At 42.1% G+C, this 19,804-nt stretch overlaps 2 protein-coding genes across 4 annotated transcripts in view; both read left to right on the top strand.

Annotated features, from left to right (window-relative positions):
* The first annotated feature begins 766 nt into the window (after window positions 1-766).
* On the top strand, window positions 767-4,237 carry tlcd5a (TLC domain containing 5a). Its single transcript, XM_063017189.1, has 3 exons — window positions 767-837; window positions 2,637-2,846; window positions 3,582-4,237. Exons 2-3 carry the CDS (start codon window positions 2,651-2,653, stop codon window positions 4,112-4,114), a joined length of 729 nt encoding a protein of 242 aa, XP_062873259.1. The 5' UTR covers window positions 767-837; window positions 2,637-2,650; the 3' UTR covers window positions 4,115-4,237.
* A 4,943-nt stretch (window positions 4,238-9,180) lies between these two features.
* arhgef12a (Rho guanine nucleotide exchange factor (GEF) 12a) overlaps window positions 9,181-19,804 on the top strand; it is a 44,281-nt gene continuing 33,657 nt past the window's right edge. For 2 of the 3 annotated variants that reach the window (XM_063017135.1, XM_063017136.1), the window contains exon 1: window positions 9,181-10,721. In XM_063017135.1, coding sequence (XP_062873205.1) covers window positions 10,690-10,721 — 32 coding nt within the window. In that variant the 5' untranslated portion in view covers window positions 9,181-10,689. The remainder of the gene's footprint in view (window positions 10,722-19,804) is intronic. The other variant, XM_063017137.1, reaches the window with a different exon arrangement.

A 19,804-nucleotide genomic window follows, 5' to 3' on the forward strand; every position in this document is an offset into this window, starting at 1 on the left:
CTTTTTCAAAACAGCGAGGATCAAGGAGTCAGGTGTCCGAAAACTTTTGGCTGTGTTGTTTATGTATTTAAGCTTGCAATTGGGGGCAGTATGGGTGTGTTGGTGTAACACAGCAGTATGTGTTCAAATCTCCTATCCAGGTAGCTCTCTGTGAGGAGTTTGGCAAGTTCTTCTCATGTATTCCAGCTCCCCTAACATCCCAAAAACATCCATCAGGTGAACTGGATGTTTCTAACTGCCCATACGAAGTGTAAGTGAGGTAAATGAGTCGTGTCCTGTCATGGACTGATGCTTTATACAGATTAAACTGCCTTGTCTTGAGCTCTGTTTTATTAAGCTTTGGATTGACCGCGACCCTAATTATGTTGAAGATGCTGCCAAAGTTGATGAACGGCCTTTAAGTAGCACTTGAGTTTCCCAGGCGCCAGGGCTCGCTGTGACTTACATACTGAGAGGCAGAGCCTCAGACTCCAGCTGTATGTCCTAAACCACACCTTGGACACTACATAGTGCACTAACTAGGGCAATTTGTTGCTTTTAAGTGAGCTGTGGAAGTCTAGAGTAGATGATTTAGCGCACTGGTTGTCCAATACAATGCACAACACGCCATTAGATCTGCAGACCAATGCACCACAATGCACTTGTAGTGTGTAGGGCGTAGGGAGTAGGGTTGATGGTATTATTTGGAACACAGCCGTGTTCAGTGAACGCCGCTTTTGTGTGGCTGGTGACCGGCGTGCCGTCTCCATGACGATGAGGAGGAGGTGGAGGACGGAGGAATGATGGAGGAGTGAGGCACAAACCTCAGAGATCAAAACAAGCTCCCATGTAATTCAGGTGATTATTTGATTTAAAACTTTACTGTCTTTATGTACAGCTGATGAAAACGCTTAACGGACCAGGGCTGTGTAATGTGGAATTTACCGAGGCCTGTCGAAAGATCACTGTGTTTATTAACAGACTAGAGAGCGAAATGCTGCCTTATGGAATTTACATGGAGTGTCTGAACTTTAGCATTAAATTGTATATTAATAAGGAATTATTCTTGTATTATTGCATTGTTAAATAGATGGAACATTTTACTGTAGTCACTTTTACGTTGGAATGCTGGAATGGTTTTCTGATCAAGTGTGTCAAAATTAAAGTAACTCATTCTATCATACTGGGTTTTCTGTTGTTGTTGTTGTTGTTGTTGTTGTTGTTTGTAGAGGTAGTAGTCATCAAATTATTTGTTGTTGTTGTTATGTAATATTTGGTTTTATTTGTATTAATATTTATTATTAGTAGTAGTGGTATTACTTATAATATTGTTTAATATTTTATTTAATATTATTGCTTAATATGTTATTTAATATTTTGGTGTGTTTTCGTATTTTTACTATTTCTTTTACATTATTAATGTTTTATTTATTTTTAGTAGTAGTAGTAGTAGTAGTAGCAGCAGCTTTTTTTCTGTTGTTCCTGCTGTCCTGATATTATTATTATTATTATTACTAATATTATTATTATTATTATCACATACTCCACTTTTTTTTCTTTTTCTTCCTATTATTATTACTATTATTATTAAGTGTCATATTTTATTAAATTTTTATCAATCATTTGCGGCTGCTTTTTCTTTTGCCTTTTTCCCAATTTTCCCTCACAATCGAGTCGTATCCAATTACCCAACTGCATTACTCTTCCTCTCTACTGATGCTGATCTCCACTCCTGACTGAGGAGAGAAAGACCGACACACGCCCCCTCCGACACAATTGCAGTAGCCGACTGCATCTTTTAACCTGCACGAAGTTAGTTCATATGTGGATCAGCTTTGTGTACGGAGAGCCACACCCTGATCACATTATACCTCGTCTCTGTGCAGGCGGCATGAATCAGCCAGCAGAGGTCATAATTGCATCAGTTATGAGGTCCCGGCTCCGGCTCTGGCTCCCACCCTGTATGAACAGCAAGCCAATCGTTGTACACATTGCTGCCCAGCCTGCCGGATGGCAGAGCTGAGTTTCGGACAAACAAGTTTGAAATGTCAGCTCTGGCGTGTTTTACTGCTGCACCATCTGAGCAGCCACTTGCGACATTATTAAGGTTTATGCCACACTGCAGCAAGAGTACTAGGGGTGTGGGTTTGTTTTGAGGAGTTTCTTTCTTCAGGAGGCAATAGACACACAGCAACCCTTAATGCATCACTTAATTTATATAATTTAGATAATGGGCGTGTCCGAAAGATCTAAACTCTATAATGAACAAGTGTGTCTATAAACGTTTAAACATATAGAGTACAGAAACATATCTTTCTTGGATAGTAGCCGTATTCTTCCTGCGTGATTCAGTCTGTGAGTTTGCCATGGTTACTTTTGCTCTCATTTTGACACCAAAACGAGGCAGATCTGATCGGTTTCTCAATCGGTGATGTGCAACACTACTGTGTTCCTTCACACACGGGAGTGGTTTGAGCAGGACTCGAGAGGCAGAGTCAAAGCCAGGGTCTTCTTTACTCCAACCACAGGATTTGTGGGATTATATAAAGCTTTTATAAAGATCTTAATGTAAGTATTGCTAAAACATGGACTTAAAATTCTAGCATGAGGATTTGGTTTTAGGAAAATCCATTAATGTTTGTCACTCGCTTGTCCAGCCTACAGCTTAAAGATGTCACCACTGGTTCTGGGAGTCGGTGCATGCCTGCTGGGGTGGATCGCTCTTTATGCTCTGCTCTGTTACACAAACGGCTCTTGTGGCTATGAATGGAACTGTCGGCTGGTCACCCTGATCCACGGCATCCTGGCAGTGTGTGTAACAGCATACATCGGCTACGTGGATGGTCCATGGCCTTTCACCTACCCAGGTAAACCCTGTTCGACTGGTTTAAACTTTAGTTAGTAACACTGGTACAGTACAACTGTAACCACAATTCTGATTTCTGAGATTAGTTTATCTGCATCTGAAAAAGCTGAACTGGAATTCCAAACTGGTCATTTCAAAATAATAAACAATATTATTAATAATCATGATTTTTAATGATAATTATATTGAACAATATTGATAATGACTGATAATAATTGATTCATATTTTTATCCTGGTTGTGTTTTGATGGGGGCACTGGGTGCAGCGCAGGAATACCCTGGAAGGGCGGATCCATTGCAGGGCTTAGAGCCTTCCCCCCTCAGACACAGCCAATCATGTCTGTGTAGACGCCCAGCCGGCCAATAGCACCACTGAGATTTGAACCTAGACCTCTGGGTCACGTTAGTTTCCACATTATAATAATATTAACATTATTAACAATAATGGGGTGCACTAACCCACCATTGCTGAGCTTTCAAGCTGTCAAATCCCAGGCATTGCTATCAACCTGGCCAGGCATCCAAACAGGCACAATTGGCTGGAGGGAAATCCAGTGTGAATAGTGACCTCTGCTGTCTGGTAGAGGTACCTGCACTAGTGTAGTGTTCCATTGGCGTGCCATAAATTGGTTTTATACTTCCGTTAGCAGTGAATGTGGCTGAACTGAGTAATTAAAAGGCTTGTCCACATACTTTTTGCTTTTTCATACTCTTTGTGTTTTTAAATTCATTGCAGGTACCAAGAACACCCTTCTGCAGATCACAGCCATGGTGCTCAGTCTGGGCTACTTCATCTTCGACATGGGCTGGTGCGTGTACTTCCAGACCGAAGGACTGGTCATGCTGGCCCACCACACCATGAGCATTCTGGGTATCCTGCTCACCCTGTGGCTGGGCGAGTCAGGAATCGAGTCGTGCGCCGTCATCTTTGGCAGCGAGATCACCAACCCTTTGCTCCAGACCCGCTGGTTCCTGAAGCACTCGGGACGTTACGACACTTTGCTGGGTGACCTGGTGGACGTGCTGTTCGTGCTTTTGTTCGTGATCATGCGAGTGTTCGTGGGCGGCGCCATGCTGTACTGTGAGCTCATCTCACCCAGGCCGAAATTTGTTATCAAGTGTGGTGGGGTGGCCATGTACGTCCTGTCCTGGGTGTTCGTGGCTGACATTTTTAGGTTTTCCTACCGTAAATGCAGCACGAAACTCCAGCGCTGGAAGAAGCCGCGGGTACACGTCGATGTCAACGGCCAGGATGTTAAAAGGGACTGAATGAGCTCAGATTCCTCTTACAAACTGAACATCACTTTTACCAGCATATACAGTTGATGTCAAAAGTTTACATACACCTGCTAAGATCATGTATGTCATTGTAGTCTTGGGAATCCAATCATTTCTGCTACTGTTTCTAAGAATGATTGTAACAAAAAACTATCAAGAATCAAGAATTTGAGCTCAGATTATTATTTGTGCACACATAAATAGGGCTAGAAAATCTAAACTCTCATCTAAGCCGCTCAGATGGCGCAGCAGTAAAATACACTACCACACCAGAGCTGGGATCGAATCTCAGCTCTGCCATCCGGTAGAGGAATAATGCTGATCAGGGTGTGGCTCTCCATGCACAAGGCTGATCCGCATCTCGTGCAGGTGAAAAATGCAGTCGTTACTGCACTTGTGTCGGAGGGGGCGTGTGTCAGTTGCAAAGCTCCTCAGTCAGCAGATTGGGGGAAACATTGGAGAAAAGGAGAAAAAAAAACTGTCATCTAATGCTGAAGAAAAAAAAAATTCAGGATGGTCAGATTGATCAAAGATCTACAACAACAACAAAAGTCAAAAACAGGTGCTATTGATCACAGTCAAGTGAGCTTTACACTGCCATTGTCTCAGAGGCTGCCATACAGAAAAAAGTGTCTACTCCTGTATTAGGTTCTAAGTTCCATTGTCATTCTGGTCTAAAAGAAGTGACATGTGTTGTTTGCAAGCACAAAGTAACAATGCAGACCAAATAAAATTAAGGTTTCTATAAACAAAACAGCACACAAACAGCAGGGTTGCAAAAAGCATTGAGTGGTGAATCTGTTACAGATACAAGGGTAAATGTAGAATTAAATCTAACATCCTGCTTTTTTTTCATCCATGTGATCAACAAGCTCTACTGTGGCAGTCTAAGTAAAGTCCATGTAATGTAATGTAATGCAGTGTAAAGCTTGACCTGTGTTGCAACAGCTACTAATCAATAGAAGAAGGCATGTTTTGGGGGGAATTCTTATTTATATGGGCACTGAGAAGTCACCAGTTGTAGTCTACATCTATCATAGAAATTCTACATGAATAAATTAATAATCCAAATTTTTAGAAAACCCACAACTTATATACTTTATTTATAATAACTCAAATTCATCTGTTTCATTCATCTGAAACACTAGGCACAAGGCAGAACTTCCCTGGACAGAGCGCCAATCCACCGCAGGGCTTCGGGCACTCAAACATAGCCAATCATGACTGTGTAGATGCTCGGCCGGCCAATTACCTGGCTGAGTTTAAACCTGTATCTCAGCGATGGTGGGCTAGTGTAACGGACTGCTGCACTTCAACCTATTTAGTCACAGAAAATGAACTGCACATACATGTTTCCTCACAGGTGTATGTAAACTTCTCACTTCAGTTGTAGATCCTAGAAGCTTTGAGATGTTTACCAGACATAATGACGTCTAACTTGATTAACAGTGTTTTATGTGATTGTGTGAACACGGTCAGGTAACTACAGTTTAAGTTTTTATATTGCTTAAATGCTAATGGAGATTTCCAGTGCTTTTCCAAACAAACCTAGTCACTTACAGAGAGCCGTGACCCTGTGTGTTCCTTTACTAGTCATGTTGATTCTTTGTCCAGACAGCAGATGTCGCTATTGCAGCAGCAATGACTGGCCGGTAGCACAGCTTGGCACTAGGAATCCCAAACTCTCCGTGGTGGTGGGCTAGTGTATTTAAACTACTAATCCAATGCCTTTTATAAGCCATATTTAGTCCCCCTGTCTATCATGTTGTGTATTTCCAATTGAAGGACGTTTTTTCTTAAGTTTTTTCATAACAAATAACTTGCTGAGACTGCCAGGTCAGCCGTTGTTGTTCTTTACCTAACTTCTAGTTTGGTAATTAATTAAGTGTTTTAAGGTTCTAAGTTAAGGTTCTAATGTTTAAGTTAAGGAACACGGAATATGTTTTAAAGGTTTCAAAAAAGAAACATATTTTACAGCACTGTGAAATGCAGAAATGTGTGTGTGTGTGTGTGTGTGTGTGTGTGTGTGTGTGTGTGTGTGTGAGGAAAACACTGGAACTTTCCTTTAGTCAAGTCAAGTCAACTTTATTTATATAGCGCTTTTTACAATATACATTGTCTCAAAGCAACTTTACAAAATCCAGGACCAACAGATACAAAAACCCCTGTTGAGCAAGCCGAGGGCGACTGTGGCAAGGAAAAACTCCCTGAAAATTACAGGAAGAAACCTTGAGAGGAACCAGACTCAGCAGGGCCCATCCTTCATGGGTGGTCTGGAGGATACTTTAAATAAATACACGATTTTTGTAACTTTAGGCTACACTGAGATTTTTTGACTCTTTTTAAACTTGTCATGACTTTTACATTTTTGTAACTAAAAAACTAATGATTGCACATTTTCAAAGACAATAAATGCAAAAAATGTCCTTACTATTGTTTGAATTTATCTAATTTTGTTGTATTTTGGGACAAGGAAAGGGCTTCAAATAAAATGCTGCTAACATTCACATTAGCAGCAAAAACAAGGGAAACTTTCTACTAGTTAACAAAAGTGTTTCATTTTTATGTTTTTAACCACTGCTTTATCCTGGTCAGGGTCGTGGGAGGTCCATTTTCCCTGCATTAACACAGAAACACATCCCACACAGGACGCCAACCCCTGTCAGACATAGCCAATCATATGTGTATGTAGACGCCCGACCGGCTGATAGCACCGCTCAGGATTCGAACCTTGGAACCCAAGCAGAATTTAGTGCTGCACCACTGACTTCGTACTTACATATAAGAACAATGAAGGATTTTTTTTACAATGTAATATTTCGGATGACCACAAGGTGTCAAGAACTCATTTATTTACTGTGTTTAGTTATCGTCAACATGGACCACGTGGCAACCCACACACTACTAATACTTCATCATACTGAGTCCTACATTTATTATTGGTTACAGAAACATACAGAACAATATGAGAACACATTTACACAGTTGTTAGCTTTATTTGTCAGCATGATTGTCTTGTTTTGTGATACCGGTGCTTTTGTGTGGACCCACCAAACCTTGACCAGGCTGAAGCACCCATGCAAGAGGAGATGCAAAATATTCTTATTTTATTATTTATTATTATAATTACTATTATTAAACTTTTATTTTAATCTTCATGCACTAAAGAATTTGAATGATTAAGTATTTAAAGTATTAAGGTATGTTTTTAAACAATAAAGTTACTATTCTGAATGCTGCTGTTTTAACGTGTATTGTGGACTAAATGCAAATACATAAATTTTTAATCCTCAAAAAATTCACCTTTTATTTTTAGAATGCCTTTATTTGTCATATACCCATGTGTACAGTACAACGAAATTCTTTCAACGCATATTCCAGTTTGTTTGGAAGCTGGGGTCAGAGCATAGGGTCAGCCTTCGTATTGGGCGTCCCTGGAGCAGAGAGATTTAAGGTCTGCATAGCAGAGCTGGGATTCAAACTCTCAACCTTTCAGTTGATAGCCCAAAGCTCTACCCACTAGGCTACCACTGTCTCAATTTTTTTAATTGCTGGAATTAATACTCTATATTCTTTTGACATAAGCATGTTTACTAGTGTATTAACCGCTGAATAACTGAATCTCTGTTGTGTAACAGCACCCAAGAGATAAGATACTAAGTAAATGGCATGACATCTTACCAGGTCTCAACCTAAATGCTAGGTTAATGCTGGATTGATTAATGTGGTAACAAATTCTGATACATAGGGTTAGATAGTTTCTGAATCGAGTCATTTAAGCAGTATCACAGTAACTATAGAGAGAGTTAGACAGACAGACAGACAGACAGACAGATAGATAGATAGCTAGATAGCTAGCTAGATAGATAGATAGATAGATAGATAGATAGATAGATAGATAGATAGACAGACAGACAGACAGACAGACAGATAGATAGACATACAGATAGATAGATAGATAGATAGATAGATAGATAGATAGATAGATAGACAAATAGATAGACAGATAGACAGACAGGTAGATAGATAGATAGATAGATAGATAGATAGATAGATAGATAGATAGATAGATAGATAGATAGATAGATAGATAGATAGACAGACAGACAGATAGACAGACAGGTAAATAGATAGATAGATAGATAGATAGATAGATAGATAGATAGATAGATAGATAGATAGATAGATAGACAGGTAGATAGATAGATAGATAGATAGATAGATAGATAGATAGATAGATAGATAGATAGATAGATAGACAGACAGATAGATAGACATACAGATAGATAGATAGACAAATAGATAGACAGATAGACAGACAGATAGATAGATAGATAGATAGATAGATAGATAGATAGATAGATAGATAGATAGACAGACAGGTAAATAGATAGATAGATAGATAGATATATAGATAGATAGATAGATAGATAGATAGCTAGCTAGATAGATAGATAGATAGATAGATAGATAGATAGATAGATAGATAGACAGACAGGTAAATAGATAGATAGATAGATAGATAGATAGATAGATAGATAGATAGATAGATAGATAGATAGATAGATAGATAGATAGATAGATAGATAGATAGATAGATAGATAGATAGACAGACAGATAGATAGACACTTTATTTATCCTGAGGTAAAACCAAGTGAGCATAAAATACATTTTGTAACTGGAGGATGGTGCTGCTGGTTATGGAGACAACATTACACTGTAATAAGCTTGTTAATACATGTACATAACATGAAACAGGGCTGAAATGCATCCATGCAGAGACACAGCATCATCCACTCCTCTGATAGTGCTTTTAAATGTTGTTTATAATTTATTATCCAGCTATATATACTCAGCCAGCTCCCTAAAGTGTCTCTACACATTAGAAACCCTCAAACCCCGTATTAGTATTATTATAAATGCTAAAAATGTAATGTAAATGTAATGTAAATTTTAAGCAGCGTGTTTTTCTTCGGAATCGACTCTTTATTTCCATTCACAAAGTGAACCGACTCTTTGAGGTCGACTCCCAGTCCTAGTCAAAGCTGGAGCAGCAACTGGTCCCGGTTACTTTCGGACTGGGGCGCCAGTGTCAGTGTCCGTGACGACACACGGACCACCGTGGAGCTTCGTATATTATTAGATTTTACCCACGGAACCCCACGGAAATCACAGCTGGAGTGGACGGGCTTGTTTGGAACCGTTACCCCGCTTATTTCGGGGTGTTTTTCTCAGGGACTCGGGGAGTTCGGTTCTGCGCTTTATGGAAAAATCTCTGCAGCGTCATTAGAGGAACATTGTTTAAAGTCTTTAAAACTACTCGACACGCGTGTTTTTGCACGAATGCGCGGATATTCGATCATTTTCTGCGTTTTGGAGTGTTTACAGATTTGAAATTCGATGCAGAAGAGCCTCTTGTTTGCGCTTAACCCCCGATAGCGGGTCGGGATGCTAGTCGGTTAGCTTTAGCTTCCGTGGCTAACTCACCAGTTCAGTTTGTTCTTGTCGGGCCTTTTGCGATTCGAAGTTAAAAATAAAATAAAACCACCGCATGACAGGTTTTTATGTATGCAGACACAATGTTATGTTCTTAGTTAACGTGTTTGTGTTGTAATATTACCGTTTTTGTGTGGGAACATTCGAATATTACATTCATTTATCTCTAGCTGCGATTAATCGGATGCTGATCTGGGGAAATATTCGAATATTAGATTTACTTTTGTGGCAGCAGGGTTATAATCGAAGTGCAGTGGTCAGGGTCATAATTAAGAGCATTTAAATATTCGATTCAAACACAGGATCACTTCTGGGGCTGTACGAATAATCGGAGAAGTCCCCATGGTTTGAGATGGTTTATTGCATTTAAAGTGCGAATATTCGATTCAACCATGGGGCGATGGGATGAATCAGACTCCAGGGATACTTGATTTTGTCTTTTTGGTCTAAAGGGAACGAACTATTGCATTGGTTAGGTCACTGGGAACCTGTGTCTGGACATCTTAAACCATTCGATTGACCTAGGTGACGAACGATTAATTAAATAAATGTAAATGATCGAACGTTTGCTCTGTTGTTTGAGTCTTACAGGGACAGATTATCGCATCCCAGGAACTGTTTGCGTGCGAGGATTTGATTTGATTACTGGAACTCGGTGATGTCTGTTAAGTAAATTAGGTTTGGAGAGTCTAGGATTCATGAAGATCACCAACTTTCACAGCTTTCAGATCCAGTTTTAACCGCTGAGCCATAAACAAAAGAAGCTTTTCGGTCTTGGCTCGATTTGCAAAACAAACATCTCGTTTTCCATGCAGTGGTTGAGATCTCTCAACACCGACTGCCCTGAGAGAGCTCGGACACTTTCGTTTTCATCCTTCCCGGACACTCCTGAATACACCTGCATCGTACCTGGATATGACTAAGGAACCTTTTTAAGGAACATTTAGCTTAACCAAATCCAACCAAGTCTGTCGGATCAGACTCGCTCACCGTAGACTGGTGCTTTGCCTCTGATTTCCAAAATGCCAACTGGATTTAAATCTCCTAAGAGCTGAAAAACGGAAGCCCAATGAGCGACACACACCCATCCCTCACTGATAGGTAAGTGTATATACATAACATTAAAACCACCTCCTTGTTTCTACACTCACTGTCCATTTTATCAGCTCCACTTCCCATATAGAAGCACTTTGTAGTTCTACAATTACTGACTGTAGTCCGTCTGTTTCTCTACATACCTTTTAAGCCTGCTTTCATGCTGTTCTTCAATGGTCAGGACCACCACAGGACCACCACAGAGCAGGTATTATTTAGGTGGTGGATGATTCTCAGCACTGCAGTGACACTGACATGGTGGTGGTGTGTTAGTGTGTGTTGTGCTGGTATGAGTGGATCAGACACATCGATGCTGCTGGAGTTTTTAAACACCTCACTGTCAGTTCTGGACTGAGAATAGTCCACCAACCAAAAATATCCAGCCAACAGCACCCCATGGGCGGCGTCCTGTGACCGCCGATGAAGGTCGAGAAGATGACCGACTCAAACAGCAGCAATAGATGAGCGATCGTCTCTGACTTTACATCTACAAGGTGGACCGACTAGGTAGGAGACTCCAGCAGCGCTGCTGTGTCTGATCCGCTCATACCAGCACGACACACACTAACACACCAGCACCATGTCAGTGTCACTGCAGTGCTGAGAATGATCCACCACCTAAATAATACCTGCTCTGTGGTGGTCCTGTGGGGGTCCTGACCATTGAAGAACAGCATGAAAGCAGGCTTAAAAGGTATGTAGAGAAACAGATGGACTACAGTCAGTAATTGTAGAACTACAAAGTGCTTCTATATGGTAAGTGGAGCTGATAACATGGACAGTGAGTGTAGAAACAAGGAGGTGGTTTTAATGTTATGGCTGATCTGTGTATGTCCAATCACATTTAGAAACAGAAGCATCAGTTTCAGCGTTCATCCATAGACTGTAGACACAATTGGTTGTTGGAAATTTGGGTTTATTTAAAAGTTTATCCCTTTCACCACCCTCCCGGGTCAGTTTTCATTCTTGAGGGGGCTCTGGGTCGTCCTGTTTATTTTAGGCAAATGGATTTGCCCATTTGTCGCGGTGCACCGTCTGTCAGCCACCTTTCATCCGTCAGTGGCAAGCGACCACTATAAAACCACCGCCGACCAGATTTTATATGGCAGCCGAACCGTCCTCATCACAACTGGTTCAGAAGTCTGTTGTGGACAGGGTAATTGGACATGACTAAGTCTAAATGAGACTGTAGGTCCATAGTGATAGACGTGTCAGAACCTTTAGGTGCTCTCAGCTGCTCGGGCGTCTGCATGCATGATTGATTATGTCTTGGGGACAGGGGGATGGCTGAGGTTCCGCAATGGATCGGTGTCCCGACTCCCGCCCAGGGATTTCAGGGATAACTGGAGCCACCGCAACCCTGACCAGGATAGCACTGGTAAAACCTGACATTTACATATTCAGCAGTTATTCAAAGCGACTTACACAATGAGCGATTGAGGGCTAAGGGCCTTGCTCTTGCAAGCCGTAGCCTAGTGGTTAAGGCACAGGACTAGTAATCCAAAGGTTGCTGGTTCAAGCCCCACCACTGCTAGGTTGCTGCTGTTGGGCCCTTGAGCAAGGCCCCTAACCCTCAGTTGCTCAGACTATATACTGCAACTGTAATGTAAGTCGCTTTGGATAAAGGCGTCTGCTAAATGCTGAAAATGTAAATGTAAAGATGCCCAACAATCAGGGACCCAACAGTGGCAACTCGGTGGTGGCGGGGCTTGAACCGGCAACCTTCTGTTTACTAGTCCAGTACCTTAACCACTGAGCTATCACTGCCACATGAGAATGTAGTTCCTCTTGCTGTTCCACATCCTGCCATGTTCACTACGGAACGCTTCGTTTGATTAAATAAAGCACCGAGACTTTCTGACGTGAATCTGTATTACGTTTTATATTAGGATGGGACGATATGGGCTGTGGTACGATATACGATATGGATATGGGCCGTTATCGATTAAAAAACGGCAACATTTACATTCCTACTGCGTGTAGTGTATTAGAATGAAATATTACACTAGTGAATGACACACAAGACAATTAAATTATTAATCACTTATTTTTATGACTGTTTTGTAATCCCGAAAGTCCGACACACAACCCCCTCCCCACGCCGTAAAGAGAACCACACCCACCAGCACCTTTAGTCTGGTTAGGATCTGTCGGTAAAAGCTTCTCCACACACTTAGTAACCAGACATCAGGGGAATAAATAGGAGTTTGTAAGCCTGACGGTGGGTGAGTCACGGGCTTTGTGAATGTGCCGTTTGTGATTTTGGGTGTTGCCCTGGCCTGCAGAAGCTGTAGAAACCGTGTGCAGTTACCACGTCGACTGTGGCTGTGTTTGCTCCTGTTCAGAACATGCAGTGTTGAAGTTTTCCACATTAAGTCCGGTTCAGTCAGCCAATTTCGCGATGGCGTTTCTCTGGAATATCCTCCATCCTGTCTTCTGTTTTGGGACTTTGTGCTTTTAATGTCTTGTTTGTTCTTCCTCTGATTGTATTTATCCATCTTTTTATTCACGCTCTTGGCATACATAAACGCTACAACACCACCAAGCTGAAACTTTTCCCCCCCAGTCAAGTCGTATCCAATTACCCGATTGCGTTACGCTTCCCCTTTACTGATGTTGACCTCCACTCCTGACCGAGGAGAGTAATGACTAACACGCCCCCCTCCAACGCGTGTGCAGTAGCCGCCTGCATCTTTTCACCTGCATGGGGCGAGTTCATATGGAGATCCGTATTGTGCATGGAGAGTCACACACTGATCTCCCTTATCCCCCGTCGTAATTGCACCAGTTATGATCCAGCATAACTGTGTTCCAGCACCCTTTCTGCGAAGGGTAACTGTGTTTGGAACTCCTCTTAACTGTGTTCCGGCACCCTTCATAACTGTGTTCCGGCAACCTTCCGGCGAAGTGTAACTGTGTTCCGGCAACCTTCCGGCGAAGTGTAACTGTGTTCCGGTACCCTTCATAACTGTGTTCCGACAACCTTCCGGCGAGTGTAACTGTGTTCCGGTACCCTTCATAACTGTGTTCCGGAACCCTTCCTGCGAAGTGTAACTGTGTTCCGGTACCCTTCATAACTGTGTTCCGGAACCCTTCCTGCGAATGGTAACTGTTTGGAACCCTTCATAAGTGTGTTCCGGAACCCTTCCTGCAAAGGGTAACTGTGTTCAGCACTTTTCATAACTGTGTCCCGGCACCATTTTTGCAAAGGGCAACTGTGTTCGACACCTTTCATAACTGTGTTCTGGTACCCTTCTTAACTGTTCCAGCACCCTTCCTGCGAAGGGTAAATGGGTTCTGCACCTTTCATAACTGTGTTCCGGAACCCTTCCAACAAAGGGTAACTGTGTTCGGAACCTTTCATAACTGTGTTCTGGTACCCTTCATAACTGTGTCCCGGCACCCTTCCTGCGAAGGGTAACTGTGTTCGGCACCCTTCATAACCGTGTTCCAGCACCCTTCCTGAGAACGAGCCAATCATTGTTCATGTAGGCGCCCAGCCTGCCGGTAGCAGAGCTGAGATTCGAACCAACAAGTTCAAGATATCAGCTCTGGTGTGCTAGTGTGTTTTACCACTGCGCTACCTGAGCGCCCAGTTTGAACTTTTGATGAAACGCGCCGTGATGTGATCACACGTCAGCCAATCGAATACTGAGATTCAGTTATTTACGTAAAAATGCTCGTAGACGCTGGTTTGTTTACAATAAGGATGTGGATGTTTTGTATCATGTCTAAGTTTAATATAGCAGCTAAACCTTTACCAGTAAAATCTGTGTTCAGCTGTGCTGTACAGCTTGAAGGTGGCGGAGATAACGATGCTGAGATTCTCGTTAAGAGTGACGAGGACGGACAGGATTATGAGGATGAGGATGAGGATGTATTCGTTCATGAGCTAGGCGAGATTTTCGGTTGGGTTTACTGGAGCAGAAAGGAACGATCTCCTCAGGCTGAGGCTGTGAACTCCAGACTGCACTGTTATGTCATCAGGAAGGAGGAGGACATGTAGCCATGCTAGCAACCCCAGCCTTGTTTCTACAGCTGACATAACTTGAACCGACGCCTCCACATCCATCAATCTTTTATTTCTTATTCTTGTTACTGGTCCTGAGTTTGATCAAGCCATGGCTTGCCTAAACACACACACACACACACCTGCTCACACCTACTCATGCTCTTGCTGGTCTTGCTGGATCTTGTGGATACGCAGGTCATCGCAGGTTCATGTCTTTTAAGATGTGGGTTTCTGCTGGAGCACACTGGTGTTTGGACCATTAAAGCCATTCAGGACTCTTCTCACTGTGGATTATCAACAAGCAATTACGACTGTTGCACATTTCATGCGGGTCATTAAATTGCACTTATAAATTGAATGATGGAATAAATGAAGCTACAATAACCGCACAGCTACCTTAGTAGTAGAATGAAAACCTAGAACATCCAGCGACGGTACGAGACCTCATGTTCTGTCTCAAAGATAAAAATACTTGATTGTGTTTTGTAGTGATATAACGATACACTCTACCCACGATGCGATTCACGATACGATTTTTTCCTGATTTTTTAAAACTGAAATTGAAGACAAATTATGACAAAGTTTCCTTTGATTATTTCTCTTAAAACAAGAAAATTAAATACTGTACTTGTCATTATCTTTTATTGATCTAAATAATGAATGTCCTTTTATTTCTGAGGTAGGTACAAACCATGCAAAACAATTTTGAATTAAGCCCAATTTGGCTGAAAAAACCCCAAATTTGGCAACCAGGTGTATAGTGCCATTGACGTCAACCAGGCGAGGTGTGTAGCGCCAGCGCCCTCTGCTGTTTAAAATGAATATAGATCATTTTACATGTCAAATCGATTTGAATCGTGGAATTCTTGAATCGGTTATTAACTGTCTTGTGGTGAATCGTTACATCCCTGGTGTCTTGACACCCCATTGGTTGGGATTTTTCCAAACTCAGTTACCCGAGTCGTATTTTTAGCTGCTTAGACTTCGACATCTTGGACATTTTGACTAAGCGATTGCTAACCGAATTGCCGTAGGATTGCTAGGACCGTCTCACAGTGCAAATTAACCAGTAAACGGGAGGCACTCGAACGCTATGAAGATAAAAAATGTTAAATCACTAAACACACACCTGAAAGTTTGAATTTCACAGCAAATTGCACAAAACATGGGATTTTCATTGCCGTGAATTAGGTAGGGCCTAGGTAGGTGTTTCAAACCCCGTTAGCATTCACACTACACCTCATGCAAGTTCAGGTTCAGACATCCCAGGGCAAATACCACAGATGTGTTGCACATTTAAAACAGTTAGGCACGGCTGTAGCCAAATCTACAAGGACGAGGGGGTACCTGCTGTATCAACAACTGATGGAAACACGGACAGATTGTTTATATTTTGTTCATCGGCATTTTGGAGCATGCCCCCAACATATACTGTGATTACTGTCTTTGGTACAGCTTTGGTCTTCTTCTTTCTCTTTTTTCGTCTGCTCCCGTTAGGGGTCACTACAGCGGATCATTGGTTGTCATTTTGTCCTGTCCTATAAACTTCCTATACTCTTTTAGTACTTACCTAAGTAAGTACAAATTAAATTTAGCCGTTTTAGTGTCGTGTTCCTATTAAATGTTCTTGACTAAGAACTGAAATTATTATAAAAGTTAACAATTATAATAGTAATGTTTTAATAATAAAACCGTTATAAACGAAATGCTTAATGGAAAGATTTAGAGAAGATTTAGGGTAGTACACTGGTAGTTATTTTAACATTTATTGCCTGTTTTCTTCAACGTCAACTTCTGAAGGGAAGGTTTTAGACATTTAGATATTTTTGCTGGACCTGGCAACCCTGTCTACAGTTTGTGAAGCCTGAGCAGCGTTAAAGTTCCCACCGACACTGATCAACTCACGGCGGGAAATGTATTATTAAATAATAGAAAGATAGACCAGCCCTCGGTACCATTTTTATTCATCTTTAGGCCTGTTTGAAGCAAAGATTTCTCGCTAAATTACAGAAACGCTTGTAACGTTCTCACACGACCAACTGACAGAGTCTCGGCACTGCGTTCCTCATCTAAACCGAACTTCCTCCTGCTCTTCCGGTTTACAGTTTAACAAGTCGAAGCACTTCACTGACGTTTCCTCTTCGCCACGCCGCAGCACTTTCCCTTCAACCAGGGAGCTAATTGTATTACCTCATCGTGCCTAATGGATGCTAATGCGACCCTCTCATTACTGCGAGTGAGGGTTAAGTGTGTTGGCACAGCAGCTGTGCACACTGGTGAACGCAAACCGATTCGGCCTGAGTGGAATCCATGCGGACGCTTACAGCAACAGCAACAGCAACAGCTGTGGTAACAGTGTGTGTGTGTGTGTGGAACATTGAAACCAGATGAGCTCTCTTCAGACCAGAGATCACAGATCATGTAGCGCTACTGGATTACAGATGCCCTGATTCGTTACTCACACGGCTCAATCCGCAGAGGATTGTAGTCTGTCCTGTTTTCATTTGTGAGCCGTAAAGACAGTGGGGAAATGAAGTGCTCCTGGTGGCGTATCTACTGTATAACGGATGTTGTTTTCTCAGACTCATACTGCAGTTCTTTAGATGATCCCACCTTGTGTAGATTAATGAGATCGTCCAGAGCACCTTCACAGCAGCTTCTTAACAGCGCTGGTTTAGAATGAATAGTATAAAATGCCTCTACTTGTCATATATACACATACACACGCAGATCCCAGCTCGTTTGAAAGCTGGGGTCAGAGCGCATGGTGAGACATTGTACAGCACCCCTGGAGCCTAGAGAGTTAAGGACCTTGCTCAAGGGCCCAACAGTGGCTGCATTACAGAGCGAACTCTCAACCTTTGCATTGATAGCCCAAAGCTCTACCCACTAGACTACCACTGTCCAGCCCTCAACATGAAACACGTGTACGAAACCTTGGTGTCGTCCTGCATAGCCAGCTGTCCTTCACTGCTTATGTTGCTAACCTGCTCCCATTATTCCTGTTCTTTCTCTTTTGAGGTTCTGCTCAATACTGCATATTTTTTCCCCACCTCATTCACCTTGCTGAACACCACACTACTGTACATTGTTAACACCACTAACACCCTGGACTACAGACTGGTCTACCTCACACATATCTGCATAATTGTATACCCAATAAGTCTGTCTGTCTGTCTGTCTGTCTGTCTGTCTGTCTGTCTGTCTGTCTGTCTGTCTATCTATCTATCTATCTATCTATCTATCTATCTATCTATCTATCTATCTATCTATCTATCTATCTATCATCTATCTATCTATCTATCTATCTATCTATCTATCTATCTATCTATCTATCTATCTATCTATCTATCCTTCTGTTTGTCTATCTTTTGGTATCTATTGATCTATTTATCCGTCTGTCAGTCTGTCTGTTGGTCGGTCTATTATCTGTTTATATATTTTTCTTTCTGTCTTTCTGTCTGTCTATCTATCTATCTTTTTGTATCTGTCGATCTATCTGTCTGTCTGTTTGCCTGTCTTTCTGTCTATGTATATATCATCCATCTGTCTATTTATCCATCTGTCTGTCAGTCTGTCTATCATCTATCTATATATTTATCTGTCTGTCTATCTATCTGTCGTCTGTCTGTCCATCTATCTTTCTGTCTATCTGTTTGTCTATCTTTTAGTATTTATCGATCTATTTATCTGTCTGTCTGTCTGTCTGTCTATCCACCCTGAGACCTCTGCAGCTGATTCAAACTCTGATGTCTAATAATTCACCTGACATGTTGGACTAATCGTTTTACTCATTAAGAAATAAAAACACAGTTTAAAAACATGCTTTAAATGACTATTGGAGAATGCTTTTTAGAGAGGGGATGCACCTGATAGCAGGCAGGAACATTTCGGCGTGACGCGACTGCTGGGGAAACACGTGCTGTGTGTGCATGCATGCTTCAAGGGTTTCCGATTTCTGCTCGGTCAGAGGGCGTCGGGGCGTCGTATTTCTCTGTCAGAGCGCCGGGCTGTGTGTGAGATCAACCTTCAGCTGTTGGGAATAGATGAAAACAAAAGGTTGAACTAATGGAGCGTTAACGTTTAAGCATAGAGTATACAAACAACTTCAGTTGCTCACTGTTGTTGACGTGTATGTTTGGACTCGGTATCGTTATACCTCACACCACTTCTTGCTAATTTGGAAGTGTAGCGTGTGACCCCCTATCGCTGATCAGTTGTGTAGTGTGAAAACCACAACGACTTGAAAAACTCCTGATGACGAGATCCAGTCGTGTAGTGTGAACTCTACAGCGATCTGAACACCTTAAAAGTCGTGTAGTGTGAACTTAAGGGGAGCGTAAGGTGAGGTTGAAGGAACAGTTTGTCCCAGCGTTGTGAGTTTGCCGGTGAGACGATCGCCCAGGCGTCTCTGACTCCGTCTCGCCTCTGTTTTCCACCATCCCACAAAAGCTCATTGACTGGACGGAGCGCCTCCACCAGGGTGAACAGATTCTCACTTATTCTGCTGTTCGGATCACGTTAGAGCACATCGGTTCACACAGTGCAGTTCCAGTTTAGGAATAAGCTCAGTTGGAAAAGTCCACCCACGTGCTTACTGGAAAACGCATCACTGTGGAAAATCAGCCAGCAAACAAGAACAGCGTACTGACGCCAGAATGTTAGCTTTGCTGGCTAATGATGTTGGTTTTATTGATTGATTTTATTATTTTATTCCTTGTCTCTGGGACAGGGCGCCAATCCAACAGCAATCCCTCTCACAAACCTAGCCAATCACGTCTGTGTGGATGCCCAGCTGAGAGAGAGAGAGAGAGAGAGAGTGGATAGCCTTACTTACAGTAACAGAGGATTTTGGCTCTCTGACCCACCGCTAATCAGGACAGACGTTCAGTTCTCTCCTAAACGAGCCACATCAGCCAGTACGATTCACTGCCGAGAGAAGGACAGACGTAAATGATACGATTATTAGCCGCGGAAACTTGCTTGTGCTTACTTTTCCATCTCTGTTTAGTAGCCTGCAGGCTTGAAGGAAACACAGTGGAACTTATTACACACGCGTTCTCTCATAAACGGCCCA

Source organism: Trichomycterus rosablanca, chromosome 20 (genome assembly GCF_030014385.1).
Source record: "Trichomycterus rosablanca isolate fTriRos1 chromosome 20, fTriRos1.hap1, whole genome shotgun sequence".
NCBI lineage: Eukaryota > Metazoa > Chordata > Actinopteri > Siluriformes > Trichomycteridae > Trichomycterus > Trichomycterus rosablanca.